We start from the raw sequence: 17,920 nt of genomic DNA, 5'->3' as shown, positions 1-17,920 counted from the left end.
ATTTGGAGGGGGGGGGGGGGAGAAAAAGCTACTAAGAATGCAGAACTAGCCAAGAGACCTGAACTGCCACAAGAAAAGTTTTAGTGTCATAAGTTGTATTAGCAATTAAACCCAAAACAAAAAATACCACACACCTCAAATACTTAAAACAAGCTACTGAGAATTTTTGATTTCAAATCTAACAATGTTGCTTTCATAGAGAGTAAAGTTAAATGTCCAATCAGAAATTAAAAAAAAAAAAAAAAGTCAAATTCTCACAATTCTCTGACCCATGTAGTTTAGTAAAAGTCACTGCTTGACTAAGGCAATCACATGTTACCAGAGAGGAATCACTATTATTTAGCCTAATAGGGCCAAACTGTAATACTCCTTGGGTAGTCCCATTGGTACTACTTGAGTGAGTTAAGGGCAAGATAACATGCTTACTCAGGGTGTAGAGCACCTTATTCCTTGAGCAGTGGAATTATTCTAGAGAGTACACTACTACTGCAACCAGACCTTAGTCCATCCCATGCTTTGCTGCACATTGGGCTACCCACATTTGCAATCCTTGCCTGTCAACTGACCTTCGCTCCAAATCTTCCCATTTCATGTTGGGGTGCTTGATGTTGTTCAGAACTGTTGGTTTCCATGTTATTCGTGGTCTTCCTCTCTTTCCTCTTGCATTTTCTGGTTTCCATTCAAGGGTTCTTTTCCATTCTCTGTACATGTCCCAGCCACTGATGCCTTCATTTGTAGATTTGTGAGAGAGGGTACCTTGTCCAGTAATTTTTCTGACTTCATTTATCTTCCTATCTCTCTAGGTTATTCCCAATATTCTTCTCAGACATTTGTGATTAAATGCATCCAGCTTGTGTGTACCTTTCTTGGTAAGTTGCCATGTCTCACTGCTATATGTTGTGATGACGATAACAATTGCTTTGTAAACATTCAGTTTTATCTTGAGGGAGATGTTTTTGAGTCTTCCAAATGCAGCGTTTGCCTTCCCCATTCTTCACATTTCCTTGGAACTGTGGCCAGGTCTACACTCAAAAGTTAAGTTGACTCAGCTACATAGCCCTGGGATGTGAAAAATCCATCTCTCCTCTTCCTCCCTCCAGTGACATAGTTAAACTCATCTACCCCTGGAGTAAACAGCACTAGGCTGACAGATGAAGTCTTCCCAGGGGATTAACTATGCCAATGGGAGAACCCCACTGTGCCATTGTAGCATTTCAATTGTAGACTAGCCCTTAATAGCTCAGCCTGGCATTTAGGTTGATTGCCAACACTTACAATATATTTCTCATATCGTGTGTTCTAAGTTGTCTTTGGAAACATCTTTTCCACTGCAGATTAAAAAAAGTAAATCTTGATTTTAAAAAAGTCCACACTGTACACAGTTCTGTAATAAAAGCACTTAACTCTACTTGTGACTACTTAAAATGTCAAGATTCTGAGATCTTTCTTGCTCAGGGGTGAGAAAAATATGGCCTGTGGGCTGGATGCAGCCAGTCTAACATTTCTGTTCGGCCCGCGAGGCTCTTGGGCTGACCCTCGCAGTCTCTGGGCTGCTAAAGTCCCAAAGCACAGCAGGGTGCTCAGGCAGGCTGCGTGCCTGCCTGCTGTGGCCCCACGTCGCTCCCGGAAGCGGCCGGCTGCTGCTGGCACGTTTCTGCCATTGTGCAGCAGCAGGCTTGAGTTGGCGTGTTTTCTCCAGTAACTTGCCAGTGGCAACCTCTCGTCTGATATGAGGAGGAGCAATATTGCTCCGAATTGGAAGCCATGAGAGTGGAGTCAGACACAGGGTGCCGGAGAGGATACGCATGGCAGCATGTAACTGTGTATTCACCAGTTTGGTGTGTGATGACTGATTCCAAACTGGTGTGCAATACTCCATCACCAAATATGAGGTGGCAAGAGCGGACATCTGCGAAGTTGGAGCACGAGCATCCCATGAGAAGCCTGCCAGTTTGCTAAGAAGATTGTTGTGCATCTTAACTTTAGCTGCTGTCTTCAGGTGGGCATGGTAACTCAGTGGGGGCATGACATGGGAAAGGAGGTGTGGCTAGACCATTTCTCAGCTATAGCTATTCTTGGCTACGGGAATAGTCCCTTGGGGCTGCAGGTAGCTAAGCATAAGTTAGAACGGTCTTGAGCTTGGGTGGTTCCTGGCTGGCTCAGAAATCTGGAGCCACAAACATGGTGCAAAGCCATGTTTGCACTACCACCCCTCCTCTGGGTCTTTGTCAAGCCCACAAGTCTAGCACAGCACGAAGTTCTTTGTGTTACTTGTTGTCAAGTCTACAGTACAAACTTGTCCTTTAACGTGCCTTTATATTGTGCCAATGCAGGAGTGATAGTCCAGCCCAGACTTTGAAGTTGGAGGTTATTTTAAGTCAGGCTCTATGTAACATCAGCAATAGCGGAGTTCAGTAAGATTATGACCTTTCAAATTTCACTTAAATTTAAGCAATTAAGACTTCCCAAAAAATGCACACATGGTGACCGAGAAACATTTAGTACAGTTTAATATTTATTAAATAGTTTATATTAGATTGATTTTTGGTCTATAAAGTTTCCAAGAACTGGGTGGAGTTTGTAACAGGACTGAATGGCTGTGGAGAACAAGCGATCTCACACTTACACCACCACAACTGCTTCTGCAAGACAGTGTAGCACATGAAAGACTGCAATGCTACTGCCCAGGCTGTTACTGTTCTGTGAATAGGAGAATGTCAATCTTGCTGTCTACACTGACACTAGCAAGTTTTCTTCAAGTTGCCTGCAATTCCTAGCACTCACTAAAAAAGTAGCAACAGTCAGAGTGCTACTGTGGACAGGCTGCTACCAGCCTCTTCGCCATAGTGTCAGAGCAGGTCTTGACAACGTGATGGTGAAAACTAGATCTGGTGGGAAATGGTTCTCTCAGTGCACAAGAATTTAAGATTGAGACTTCTTTTGTCCCATGAAAAAAGTCAAAAATCTTGGAAATTTTCACATACTAAAAGAAATTTCAGATTGAGTCAACTGACACTTTTTTCTCCTTAACTATAAATTAACAAAATTTTAAAATGCAAAGTCATTTTGAACCAAACAACCCCTTAACTTTCATTTAGATGTGTTGAAGCAGGACATATGTGTTTCAACAACTTTGGAAAAAAAAAAAAAAACACCTCCCACACTTAAAAAAACCCCCAAGAAATGAATCAAAACCAAATTTTTCCCAAGGACAGTTTCAGTTCAAGTAAATCAGCATTTTCTAATAAAAAGAAACATTTAGTAAACAAATCCCAACCAGCTTTAGTTAACACACTAGAAGCCTGTCTACACTGGTGCTCAAAACCTTTGCTACCAATGAAGTTGTAATGGGAAGTGTACAGAACAGCGTTAGTATAAAACATCCTCCCACCCAACTCCTAGGAGAATTCAAGTCCTCTTTTTCCCCGCCCCCCCATGAGAGAACAAGTCACAATGTTAAAAATCAACCAGGGATGGATAAAGAGTCCAGACGTGAACTTTTTGTCTCAGTCTGCATCTCAGTTGACTGAAGGAGAAACAGATTTTACATGGGTGTGGAAAGGGAAGTTGCAGTCTAGTGTTAGTTTTTCCTCCCTCTATCAGTGGATGTGCATTTCAATTTACTTTCCAGCAGGATATCTTATATGATGAAGCATCAGCAAAATAGCTGTCCTGCACAAGCCATATCAATACACATCTAAAAAGTGATTAAATATAAATCCTTATTAATCTATCAGATTATGCCACAACACAGATATAGCTATACTTCAATAATTTCCAAACAAATTCCAGCCACATACAAATACATTTGTTCCTAGATATATGGTCACACTAACTAAATATTTTTGGATATATATTTCTAAACACAGAGAAAGGTATGAAATACTGCTAAATACGGGAAATTTGTGTAACACTAACTGATACCTTTTTAAATAGTAGTCATGACAGTATTCCTGTAAAAAAACAGTATTTTTGCAGGTTTGATAGAAATTTGTGCTTTAGTAAACTAGAAAGCTAGAAAATGCAAAGGCTAGATGTGCCACTGACTAGGGGGAAAAAAGGGAAGTATATGAACATGGATTGCTTTAATGAGGGTTTTTAAAAACTATTTCTAAAATAAGTCAGACTCTCTTAACACATTACGTAAAACAGAAACCTGAAAGTCTTAAGAGGAAACTACTGATTTGGGTTGGGTCTAAACTGTAACCCAACAATTTCCTGTCTGTGGTATAACAAACTAGTGCTTTGGTATTCGTGAGAGACTGTAGCAACCTATTTAAACCAACCAGGTCCCAATTTTCTTTCTAACCCTCCAAGTCTTTATGTTGCAGGGAAAACCACAAGACCTGATTGTTTCAAGCAAGCAGTTAATTTGAAGTTAAATAGCAAGATATCAAATGCTATCTAACAATAAAATGAACCAAATGCAAGCAGACAACTGAGATCTGTGGGAATTCTCCTCCCACATCTGCAGGTGGTACAGGGAGGAGGGGTTGTTATCCAAACTCAGAGGCACTTCTTTTAGCCAGTTTGGCTCCACTTGGTTGGGGGTGGGCAGATTGATAAACACAGGTTTGGGTTTAGGTAATTAAAGGCTGTATATAGACATCTGCAATATACTGGTGAAGTCAATTGAAATTTTGGCAAAGCTATTATAGCTTTGTGAAGCAAAAAGTTATTCTTAAAAAAAAAAAGTGTTCAGTTTCTCAGATGTTTGGGGACTTAGCAGAACATTTCCCCTTGTGGTAAGAAAGGCTACGTTACTTTAACCCAGACTGTGCAAATCATTGTGCCTGCAAGGCTGTCCACTGAAGTCATCAAAAGGGCTCTGTGTGGGAAAAGGGGCCTGCCCACATGGATCCATTTGAAGCATGTATGATTAACTGGTTACATTAAAGGTATACTTCCATTTTCTCATCTCACACTTCTAGTGATTATAAAAATAAAGCCTGCTTTGTTTATACTATAAACTGAAGTGCTTAATTCAAGGGAGAGCTTCAACATGGATCAGAAGCAAAGACAATTAGTTGGCAATATTCAAATTTATGTTATATTAAGGCCATTACTATCTGGAAATAGTGATTTTTTTTCTTGCCTGAAAGCAAAAACTGTTGGCTTAAGTGCTACCTGACAGTTTAAAGAATTTGAGAAGATATCATTGCCCTCAAAATGTGCAGTTTTTGAAAGATGACTAATTTTGCCCTCCATAGCAAGGCAAACCCCATTCCTAGCCTTTGGTAGGTGTCCTTTGTGGTCATTAACCTACATCTTGACAGACCATTTTAACCACTGTTATTGAAAAAGTGACCTAATTGAGATGAAAATACATAGGAAAATCCAAATCACTACAAGTACTGAATCTTTCAGGAATGCTTTTTTCTCAAGACAGATTCAAGAGCTAGAGTTGTGTTTAGCATCAAATACGGCTTGAAGAGTGAGCATGCCAAACTGCACAAGTCATTTCCTGTTTAGGAAGGAAATTTATGGAATTTTAGCACGTTGAGCCATTTATCACATTATACAGAGGTAACTTACTACTATGCCTCAAATAGAACATTAGCAGTTCTTTGCAACTATATCTACAAGGCTCATACACAGCACTTTTCTTTATATCTACAGTATGTTTAGGTACCCAATATCAGTCTTAAAAAGAAAAGGAGTACTTGTGGCACCTTAGAGACTAACCAATTTATTTGAGCATGAGCTTTCGTGAGCTACAGCTCACTTCATCGGATGCATGTCGTGGAAACTGTAGCTCACGAAAGCTCATGCTCAAATAAATTGGTTAGTCTCTAAGGTGCCACAAGTACTCCTTTTCTTTTTGCGAATACAGACTAACACGGCTGTTACTCTGAAAAATATCAGTCTTAAGAACTGACTAAACTGTTAGGTCAGAAGGAAACTGCTTTAAAAAACTATGCTGATGATCAGCTTATGACCAGAAGTAATGTGTTGTCAGCTCTTGTAACCAAAAACAAAAAACCAAACCAAAACACCACTTGTCCCAAGTTTAAAAAAAAATAAAATAAAAATGCTCTTACTCCTCAAGACAGCTAATCTTTATTGAAAGAAATGCTTTGGCTCATTCCGCCAGGGTAGAGTACCGCAGTTTAATTACACAACGTATTTTCCTTTATAGCCATCATTATGTTTGTTGCCTCTTAGATTTTGAGTGCCCCACTGCTCTTGTATTATGGGAAAGTACACTTGATCACTCAGCTAGCTTTCACTTAAGTCATTTTATAGAAATTCAAATAAAAAGCTACATATATGGAAAATAAAGACAATAGCTTGTGGTTGTATTCTGTAACCCACGCAATAGAAATTTTTAGTACTATTTAATCTTAAATAATTGTTTAAAGAGGATTTATTACAAGTTGAAGACAATCTTCTGAATTAACAGTCTTAATATTTGCAAGCACTTATCCAGTACTGTAAAACCTCAAATACAAAATTGGTAAATCAATAATGTTGCGCTTTCTTGCTGTTTTATTCATAACCCTTTAAGTGCTCCATTAAGACAAAAATGAACATGACTCCAAGTACACTAATGCTTTGAATTGCACAATTGATCTTCCTAAAGAGGTAAGTTTTTAGCTGTACTGGCAATGCAATATGCAAAAAGAACAGAGTTCTATCTCCAAAGAACCGACTCTGCTCTATTTTTCATTGATTTCATGAATTGGGAACACATTTCAAAGTTTTAGCACCCAAAAAGTACCAGTTATGCCGACAGAATGTTTTACATTTAACCACCAGTCATTTTGGAAACAGCCTTGCACCAGTGAAGAGCAACAACCTCTCCAGTGACTGACAACTCATCTAGAGAAGAGACAGGGCAAAATTTTGCCAAGGTAGAACACTGGGTTTAAAAGAGAGTGCCCCATACACCTACAAACCTAAGACCTCTGCTTTTTGTGAATCAGAGCCATGACGACCTTATCTTTTCCCCTGCCCAAAATGACAGCCACTACACAGTCAACAGCATGGTACTCAACTTTACATTGGCAGTTACAGACCCAAGAGGTCCATACAGACTCTGAGGTACTATGACATACATAAAGACTCAGACAGGACTACTAGGCATCCCCTCAGCACATATACACCCCAAGGATTATCCTCTTACCACATGTGTCTGCCTGTGAGAAATACTTTGAGGATTTCAAATTTAGACCTTTTACTTTCAACCCAAAAAAGAACCAAAATTCTGAAGACAGTTCTCTTTAGCCCACATCCTATTTTTTAAAAACAAAAAACCACAAACAAAAGCCACCTGTTTTTATTAAGTACCGTTAATGCATTCCCACCCCAAAACACAGACCCTCAGGTTCTAACATGTATGTACGTACATCCACACAGACTCACGGTCATGACTTTAAAAAAAAAAAAAAGAGTAGGCACCCAACAACTCTTCATTGCACAGTTCTGTAAGTATAGTTTATAAATCCGTCTTAAGTCAATCACCTGCCAAACATGTCTTGCCCACTTCCTGTTTTTGTCGGACACATCATTTATACTTCTCATTTTGAGCCATCCCTGAAAGATTCTTGCATGCATTTGCAGTTGGGCAAGTTTTAATTTGCAAGTATTTTAAGAGCATCATTAAGTGGTCTCAAATCTTTGTTCACTTCCCCCCTTTTGCTCTCATGGACACTAAGAGTAACTATATGCAGAAAGCTAAGTACTGCAAGATTCTCAAAAGCCACTGAACAAGTGGCCAGCATGAGTTTCCTGCCATTTTGACAGCAAGTCCCATCCTCCACAAAGAGATCATGGTTCTAGTTAAACTGAAGAATCAGTATGCAATGTTTATAGCACTGAGAGAAGCGATGAGCAGGGTTGCTTCCCAACAGGAAACAGCTTTTTCAGACATTCAAGGTTGTGTTTTTTTAGTATTCTAGGGGTTTACCAAACTGATGTTTTGTAAACAGGATGGATCCAAACCTATTTAAAAAAGCACAGCCAGGCCTAAAATTGGATTTCACAGTCATTTGTGGCAAGGGCTCAACTTAGTATAAACTATTCTTTAATTAATAAAACCCAGGACCATATGCTGAATCAACAGTTGCATTTTCATGCATAATGTGTCACAATAAGATTAGATTAATGGACACATTTACTATACTACAATTTATGCTTTCACACAGTATTTATAAAGCTGGTTAGAAGCATATTATAGTCTGGACTATGCACTAAATGCTGGTACTCTTAAAGTGTCAGTATTTCCATTTTATTTTGCAGAGAAGACTTTGCCAAAAACATGGCATGTTTCACACTACATAAATGACTGAACCCAAGTGGGGGCCACCAATAGCAGGTAAGCAAACTGATTGTTGTAATTCATTTGGGTAACCAGGGTCTTCATCTGCTGCTTGGATTTTTTTTTAAATCGTTGCCTGGAACAAGACGACTAGCTTTTATTTTCATGCATCCGATGAAGTGAGCTGTAGCTCATGAAAGCTTATGCTCAAATAAATTTGTTAGTCTCTAAGGTGCCACAAGTCCTCCTTTGCTTTTTGCGGATACAGACTAACACGGCTGCTACTCTGAAACCAGCTTTTATTTTGTGCATACTCCCAGTGAGCTTTTCAAATTTGAAAACAGTCACCCAGTACTTGCAAGGAATGAATTTACACAAGCCACTCAGACCTACAGGTTTTCAGCTAAGAAAAAAGAGGAGAATCCTCCCTACTCCACACACAAGACAGAACCCTGGTGAAAATCCAAGTACACATACAGATCTCCCAGATACTACAAACAAGTTTTCTTTCTCATCAAGGAACTCTGCACAGACCTTGCTCTCAGCCACACTCCTCGAAGACTTCTCAAGCACCCACTAGTTGTGGTCAGATATAAATATGGAGCCTCTGCAACCTTCCTCCCCAAGCTGCTGAGCAGAACAGAAGAGAAGCTTTCCTCCCCTACCTTGCTCCTCAAAGAGGACAATATGCTTAGTTCTGCTCCATTGCTGATGTTTAGGCAAGTCTTTTCAGTTAGGCTCCCAACCTCTACCTGGATCAATAGGATGGGTGTGCCCTTACACCCCTACTGAGCCTCCTTAACTTCAGGAGAAGTCTGGATGAGCATCAGAATCCACTTGCATGTCCAACTGCAGGATTAGGGACCCAGTTTCTCCCAGCTAACCGACTAGACAAAAGCCTTGTCAAATACACAAAGCCAAAAGACTCTGGAAAACATATAAGAGTATATAGTAATTTTAGACATTACTCATAACAGAAGCCTCAAAAATATTCATACAGAATGTGATTTTTTAAAGCAGAGGAAGTCCCTTTAAGATCTCCATTACCAATCTGGAAGAAGGACTTCAAAGCATGTTACTAACATTTGGATGTTCTGATCACTGAAGATAATAGATAAACAAAAATAGTACTGGCAGAGGTTAAAAATATGGGCATAATATGATGAGAATTTCAACTTGGAAAGATGTAAACTAATACATCGGGGGGGGGGGAATAATCCAAGATACAGATAAATCATTGGAAGGGAGGCATTAGGAAAAACAATACTGAAAGAAACCAAGGGCCGATAGTGGACAGGCTAGCATAGACTTGCTATAAGCAAGGGGGATTGGGGAAGCCAACACAATGGGGGGGGGGGGAGAGAAGTTGCTACACAGAGAAGCAATGATGTCATAGAGCAGAAAGGCACTAGTGCCTTTTCTGTAACTCCCTGCTGTGACTGTACCAGGAATGTCAAAGCCAGTTCTGTGCACATCATGGCTAGGAAGATACTGACAAATTGGAGGGAGTGCAAAAAAGAGTTAGTGGGCTAGAAGAACTGACTTGCAGAAAGATTAAAGGAGCTAAACATATAGCTCGGCTAAACAACAACAAAGAAGACACTGTATAAAACTGAAGGGTGTGACCATCGGAGTTGGAGAAGAATTATTCAGATTCGTGTATGTGCACCCTCGAGAAACAAGCCCATGTTCAGATATGAAAGGCGTACCTTTCTCTGGGGTCAGAAAGGTGGCAGTTTCCACCCCCGCCCCCTCATCCAAACTGTAATACAATGTAGAAGGGGTGGGGGGGAAAAAGGAGTGGTTCTGAATAAAATGCAGTTTACACAAGACAACTCATTGCTTGAGCTATGCATGTTCTGAATCACTTAACCAGTGAGGTTACTGATTTTAGATCCCAATTTAGCCAAGCACTTAAGTATGTGCTGAATTTTAAGCATGAATAGCCCCACTGAAGTCAATTTGGCTTTCCTGAATAGGGGGCTTTAAACCATTCTATTGTATTTAAACAGCTTTCTAATCTCTCTTGTAAGTTGATACCAATTCTAATCAATGCAATATAAAGATAGAGGGAAACATTATTTATTCATTACATGATAGTCAGTGGTTTTCTAGAAGCTAATTGACTTTTTGAGTCCTAAAAACAGCTGCAGTCACCTTCAGTAGATCCCTTTGTAGCTGGGGCACAAAAATAGCTGATTGAAACTTTCTACAGAGCCAAAGCTACCTCAAGAACAAGAATGCTTCATGCAAACACTTGCTTCCTTTTGAAGCAAGTATATTTATATCTGCCTTTTCCTTCCTTCAACTTCAAATCATTAATATACCAATATGAAAATCTTAGTATTGTGCAGGATGGCTTAAAAAACACACAATGAAGATCTATGTTTAAGTATGACTTGTAGGCATAGCCAAAAGAGTCAGCTCAGATAATTAGACCGCCATAGCCATGTGCCAGGCAATTCATATTAATATTTTATTTGAGCGATTATATGAATCTGCCTCTACCATATTGTTAAGGAAAAAATAGCTGACCACTGATGAGAGTTTCAGAATATGTATTTGGCTCTTCATTTTGACTATTAGACTTCAGAGATTCTTACTGAGGCAGAAAGTTTAACATTAAAAAAATTTAGTTTCACAGACAGTATATTGTAAAATGGCATTCACCCAATATACAAAAGCTCATTTCTTCTTTGAAATACAACCAGCCATTCTATGCCTCTTGGTTCAGATTTTCCTTTTAGTGTATCCCACACAAATGGGCCCTTTGTCCAGGTGTGAAATTGAAGGTTATTTGGATGTTGTGATGCTACCCTCTATATTAGTCTCCATTTGATCCTGGAGGATTTGGTCCTAATTGAAACCTTTATTCATTTAAGCTGTTTTACTGAACTGAATGGACTACTGCAACCCTTATTCCTAATTTGTATTATCAGCCTAGGAGTCATGGACCAGGAATCCCTTGTGCTAGGACATGGGTGTGCAAACTTTTTGGTCTGAGGGCCACATCTGGGTATGAAAATTGTATAGCGGGTCATGAATGCTCACAAAATTGGGGGTTGGGGTGTGGGAAGGTTCCAGCTGGGGGTGCAGGCTCTGGAAATGAGGGTGCAGAAGAGTGGTCTGGGCTGGGACCGAGGGGTTTGGAGGGTGGGGAAAAGAGATCAGAGCTGGGGCAGGGGGTTGGGGGTCAGTCTCCAGGTGGCTCTTACCTCAAGCAGCTCCCAGAAACAGCTGTGGTGTCTCCCCTCCAGCTCCTACATGGAGGTGCTGCCAGGCAGCTCTGCATCCTGCCCTGTCCACAGGCACTGCCCCTGCAGCTCCCATTGGCTGCAGTTCCCAGCTAATGGGAGCTGCGGGGGCAGTGTGCAGAGCCCCCTAGCTGCCCCTACATGGAGAAGCCAGAGAGGGGACATGCCGCTGCTTTTGGGAGCTGTACGGAGTGGGGCAAACCCCTGACCCCGCTCCTCAGTTGGAGTGCCAAAGCAGGGCAAGTGCCGGAGTGGGGCAAGCTTCAGAGCACGCTCCCTGGCAGGAGCTCAAGATCCAGATTAAAATGCCTGGAGTGCCAGATGCGGCCTCTGGGCCGTAGTTTGCTCAACCCCGTGCTAGGAGCTGTACAAACAGAAGAAAAAGACAGTCCCTGCCCCAAAAAGCTGACAATCTAAGTAGAAGACAAAATTCAATAAATGGATACAGACAGAGACAGATGGGGCGTTCCAGGAAACAAGACAACACTGGTCAGCATTACAGGCAGTTGTATTAATTGCGGACTTTAACATGAATAAGAACTGAAAAAGCTGCAGGATATGGTTTAATTCAAAAAAATTGGATCAGTGTTCGTTGTAACACCAGGAAACAGTCTACAAAAATTTCCTAGAAGTTAATGTACTACTACTCAAGCCATTTGTAGTTGGAACCCTCCGGAACAGTCAAAACTAGTCAAATGCTGCCCCACCCCTTCAAAATACCGGCAGGCAGAAACGAACGAACACTTTAATAAGCTTAATAATTGCATACAACAGAAAGCTTGTATCTTTCACCAACAGAAGTTGGTCCAATAAAAGATATTACTGCACCCACCTTGTCTCACAAACACATTCCTACAAAATTCTCATTAAAGGTTTGCCGGCCCAGCCACAGAATGTTCTCGTCTACCTTTTACCATAGGGTTTCATAATTAGAAACCATTTACCTGCCTAAACAAACCACATGTATACAACAGACCTCCGTCTCCACTCAAAGCAAGTAATATTAATACCTTACAAAGTACTATGGATTTATAACAAAATATGGGACCAAGTGAACTTTCTAGTTGCAATATGAATGGACTTCCACCTACAGCAGAACTTCAGAGTTAAACACCCTGGGACTGAAGGCTGTTCATAACACTGACCAAAACATTATGATTCTTCCAAAAGTTTACAACTAAACATTGACTTAATACAGCTTTGAAACTTTACTACACAAAATAAAAACACTGCTTTTAACCATCTTAATTTAAATGAAACAAGCACAGAAACAGTTGCCTTACCATATCAAATCTTTTTTTAAGCTTACAATACAGTATTGAGTTAAATGTATTTGCCTCCCCCACCCCCCATCTCTGCTGCTGCCTGATTGCATAGATTCAGTTCCAAATGAGGTGTGTGGTTTGATTGGTCAGTTCATAACTTTGAGGTTCTACTGAAGATTTGATCTCCAATACTTCAAATGCATTTCACAATGTATTAAGCACCCTTAAGTTACAAAATTAAATCCACCTCTTGGAGCGTGTTAAGCATATAAAGCAAAGGAATCCACACACATCTACAACAAGCTTCCCCCAATGCTATGCATCAAAAAATTTGCTAGCAGATTAAGGCGGAGAGATCAAGCAGCTGATCAGGGGCACATTAAGTTATTTTGAGATATTTAGCAGAGTTAAGGGATACAAAAATTAATTTCAATATTGAGATTTTAAAATACACCAACATGGTCCACTTGTAAATGACCGTTTAATGTTCACTCGTACGTGTAAATACTATGCATTCGGAACAAAAACAATTTGGGCCATTTTAATTATGGACAACACTTGAGGTACAACAGATTTCTCATTTAAAAAAACCTGAGCTTTGGAAACCAGATTTACAAAAAATGGAATCTGTTCCATAAGTGACACAGATGTGTAAACCCCTCCATGCATGGAGAAGAACCATTCAGCTACACGGAGAGCCACACCTTTTCCCCAAATTACAACTTACCGAGTTTTTCCACCAACTTCAGCATTACCCCTCCAATGTGCACCTCCCCTGTGACTCTCAGGGTAACATCTCTGTTCAGGTCAGTCACATGGACATTTAACTCCCACGTCCCATCTGCATAGCAGCCATCTGGCATCCTTATACCGTCCAAAGCCATCGTTCTTTCTTCCTGTGAGAGTAAAGGAAATGGCATTCATTAGCCAACAGAAGGGCTTGCTCAGGGGGATGGGTCTCTTCCCTCCCACACGATCTAGAAAGTAAGAGTTCCCTAATGGAAAAATATCATTCAAACTCATCACAATAAATTACAAAGCAAACGAGAAAAAAAAAATCTGTGCAAAGGGGTACATGCCCAGGGTACTGGAGCTCCCCACCCAGGATTGCAAAGAAGCATCACAGCTCACAACAGGGCTCCCTTTACAAAAATCTGAGTTATGCAATGGACAGGGGTGTAGAAAGAACATTTTGTTTGACTGCCACCAAGTGCATAACTGCCAACTACACAAATACAGAAACAAAAATGCAAGCCTATGAGAGCAAGAAGCAGGATTATCTGACCTACACTGCATAAGAAAACGGTTCGAGCAGATTTACATCTGCATCATAGGAGTCACTAGCATTTTCCTAGGTCTTCCTTAATACTCCCAAGCCTCTGGCAGCTCCATTGTGCTTTGCCCCCCATTTGTGACCTGCAAACACTTGTTAACCCCTTGCTTGGATTTCCCCCATTTGCTACTTATTCCTACTACTCACCCTCTTTGGACGAGCTGCTAGAAAGCGCTTTGTTTAAGGCAGCAAACGCCAGTAACAGCTGATGCAGCAGCAGGGATGTGCCTGCCTGCCTGCGTATCTGCCCGATCCACAGGCAGGACACTGGGTTAGATTCCCAAATCCTCCTGCACTGCATAATGGGGGCAGGGAAATGGTGAAGCCCTGGGGCTCCCATGGGTATGTGTGTATGCCCCCCTTCAGCACCACACACACACCCCGGCTGCCTCCAATGGGGCCCCCCCTCACTGCCACACCCCCCCCTGCCTCCAATGGGGCCCCCCCTCACTGCCACACACACACACACATCCCGGCTGCCTCCAATGGGGCCCCCCCTCACTGCCACACACACACATCCCGGCTGCCTCCAATGGGCCCCCCCCTCACTGCCACACACACACACACACATCCCGGCTGCCTCCAATGGGCCCCCCCCCTCACTGCCACACACACACACACATATCCCGGCTGCCTCCAATGGGCCCCCCCCTCACTGCCACACACACACACACATCCCGGCTGCCTCCAATGGGCCCCCCCCTCACTGCCACACACACACACACATCCCGGCTGCCTCCAATGGGCCCCCCCCTCACTGCCACACACACACACACATCCCGGCTGCCTCCAATGGGCCCCCCCCTCACTGCCACACACACACACACACACACATCCCGGCTGCCTCCAATGGGCCCCCCCCTCACTGCCACACACACACACACACACACACATCCCGGCTGCCTCCAATGGGCCCCCCCCTCACTGCCACACACACACACACACACACATCCCGGCTGCCTCCAATGGGCCCCCCCCTCACTGCCACACACACACACACACACACATCCCGGCTGCCTCCAATGGGCCCCCCCCTCACTGCCACACACACACACACACATCCCGGCTGCCTCCAATGGGCCCCCCCCTCACTGCCACACACACACACACACACACATCCCGGCTGCCTCCAGTGGGGCCCCCCCTCACTGCCACACACACACACACACACACATCCCGGCTGCCTCCAATGGGGGCCCCCCACAAACACCCCCCAGCTACCTCCAATGGGGGCCCCCCTCACTGCCACACACACACACACACACACCGGCTGCCTCCAGTGGGGGCCCCCCACAAACACCCCCCAGCTACCTCCAATGGGGGCCCCCCCTCACTGCCACACACACCGGCTGCCTCCAGTGGGGGCCCCCCACAAACACCCCTCAGCTACCTCCAATGGGGGCCCCCCCTCACTGCCACACACACATCCCGGCTGCCTCCAATGGGGCCCCCCTCACTGCCACACCCCCCCCGCTGCCTCCAATGGGGGCCCCCCACAAACACCCCCCCGCTACCTCCAATGGGGCCCCCCTCACTGCCACACCCCCCCCGCTGCCTCCAATGGGGGCCCCCACAAACACCCCCCCGCTACCTCCAATGGGGCCCCCCCTCACTGCCACACCCCCCCCTCAGAACCACCCCAGCCGCCACCAATGGGGCCGGGCTGCGGCTGGGTTCCACCCCCCCTCGGCTCCAAAGGCCGCGGCTCACCTCCGCCTCAGCGCCTGGAGCCCGGCTCGGCCCGGGCCGCCCGGTCCCGCAGGAGCTTCTCGGGACTGTCCCTCCGCCTCCTCCCCGCGCCGCCCGACCGCGTCCCCTGCCCCCCAGAGCCGCTGCCTAGGGGCCGCTGCGGGCGGGGGGCGGCGGCTCCAGCCCAATCCCGAGGAGCCGCTGCCCTTTTATGGAAGCGAAGGACTGAGCGCGCGGCACGGAGCCAACATCCGGGCCTGCAGGAGGGGCCGGCCCGGGACCCCCGGCCCGCCCGCCCGCGGGGGGCCGCGCTGTGGGGGTCACGGGGGCTGGGGGGGTCATGGGGGTGTTGAGGCAGGGAGGGGGAAAGGGGGCATAGGGGAAGGAGGTGGGGGGCATGGGGGCCGTGGGGGCGTTGGGGCAGGGAGGGGGGCAAAGGGGGTGGGGGTCATGGAGGCCGTGGGGACAGTGAGGGGGCGAGAGGGGGAAAGGAGTGGGGGCCATGGGGGTGTTGAGGCAGGGAGGGGGAGAGGGGGCATAGGGGAAAGGGGTGGGGGTCATGGGGGTGTTGAGGCAGTGAGGGGGAGAGGGGGCATAGGGGAAAGGGGTGGGGGTCATGGGGGTGTTGAGGCAGTGTGGGGGAGAGGGGGCATAGGGGAAAGGGGTGGGGGTCATGGGGGTGTTGAGGCAGTGAGGGGGAGAGGGGGCATAGGGGAAGGAGGTGGGGGTCATGGAGGCCGAGGGGGTGGGGGGCATGGGGGCTGTGGGGGGAATGAAAGGGAGCGTGGGGAGAGGGTGTTGGGGATTTGGGGTGCCACAGGGCTGTGTGAGGGGACTGCAAGGGGACAGGGGAGGCGGCGGCACTGGAGATTTGGGGGAATCATGGGGGCTCTGGGAGGGAGTGAAAGTGGCATAGGGGAGGGGCATTGGCTATTGGGAGTCATGTGAGAGGGAATGAAAAGGGAAGGGGGTGCTGGGGATTTGGGAGGGGGCTAAAGGGGGCACAGAGAGAGGGGGATGTTGGGGACTTGGGAAATCATGAGGAGAGGGAGGGAGACATGAGGGAGTGTCAGGGACATGTTGACAAGGGAAAGTGGGAGCAAAGGGGCCAGAGGACCCCCAGGTTAGGGGACAAGGATGTGTGGGGCAGAGAAGAGGGGTGGGGGGAAGCAGGACATTGGGGTGGGGCATGGGGGCTGTGGTATATGTTTTTTGTGCCTGGGCAGTGTGGTTATTTGGTGCTTTCTAACCACTCAGAGCAGTGGTTCTCAACCTGTTTACCATTGTGGGCCCCAGGCTGAGAACCACTGTGCCCCCCGCCCCCCAACCAATCCCTCCACAATTCCTTATGCCTAGCGCCCCCGCCGAGAGTGGGGCCAGGAATAGAGCACTGGGCCAGGCAGCCGGGACCTAGACCCCCGCGTGGGACCGGGCAGCTGGACCCCGGACCCTGGAACACCGCTGTGTGGAGCCTCTGTGTGGAGCTGGGTGGCCAGCAGTTGGATCCTGGGACCCCACCATGCAGGGTTGGGTGTCCAGACACGGACCCTGCAGCGCAGGGCCAGGTATCTGGTAGCTGGACCCACACCCCGGAGCTGGGCAGCCAGAGCCCAGGACGCTGCAGTGCGGGGCCAGGCAGCTGGAGCCAGTGATGAGCTGCCAAAATCTTAACAATGGGTTCCCTCTTCACCCCACGAGGGGGTCGTTGCCCACCCCCTCCCCCTGGGACTCCTGCCCCATCCTCCCCCCTCTCCTGTCTGCCCCCAGAACCAGGCAGGAGGGTCTCGTGGGCCACCGTAGTGGGTGCCCACCCCACCCTTAAGAGCCAGAGGCACCTGCCAGAGGGCGAGGTGGGGAGTCCCGGCGGTGCTTACCTAGGGCAGCTCCCAGGAAGCATCCGGCAGGTCCCTGTGGCTCCTAGGGGCGGGGGAGCATAGCTAGGGAGGGAGCAGCTGCTCCCCCACTGATCACATCAAAAGTGGCACCTTAGGCGCCAACTCCCTGGGTGCTCCGGGGCTGGAGCCCCCACGGGGAAAATTTGGTGGGTACAGAGCACCCACCGGCAGCTCCCCACCCCGTGCCCGGCCCCAGCTCACCTCACCTCTGCCTCTGCCCCTGA

General features: G+C 45.9%; 1 protein-coding gene across 6 annotated transcripts in view; it reads right to left on the bottom strand.

Annotated features, from left to right (window-relative positions):
• The window catches only part of FERMT2 (FERM domain containing kindlin 2), a 100,585-nt gene extending 84,562 nt beyond the window's left edge, over positions 1 to 16,023 (bottom strand). For 2 of the 6 annotated variants that reach the window (XM_073350108.1, XM_073350109.1), the window contains exons 1-2: positions 15,823 to 16,021; positions 13,507 to 13,675 (exon numbers count right to left, since the gene is read on the bottom strand). In XM_073350108.1, the coding sequence (XP_073206209.1) occupies positions 13,507 to 13,663 (157 nt within the window). In that variant the 5' untranslated portion in view covers positions 13,664 to 13,675; positions 15,823 to 16,021. Of the gene's footprint in view, positions 1 to 13,506; positions 13,676 to 14,259; positions 14,432 to 15,822 lie in introns of those variants that run through there. The other 4 variants (XM_073350112.2, XM_073350106.2, XM_073350110.1 and 1 more) reach the window with 4 other exon arrangements.
• Between the last annotated feature and the right edge of the window lie 1,897 nt (positions 16,024 to 17,920).

Source organism: Lepidochelys kempii, chromosome 6 (genome assembly GCF_965140285.1).
Source record: "Lepidochelys kempii isolate rLepKem1 chromosome 6, rLepKem1.hap1, whole genome shotgun sequence".
In the NCBI taxonomy this organism is placed as follows: domain Eukaryota; kingdom Metazoa; phylum Chordata; order Testudines; family Cheloniidae; genus Lepidochelys; species Lepidochelys kempii.
This window is presented reverse-complemented; position numbering and strand designations above follow the sequence as displayed.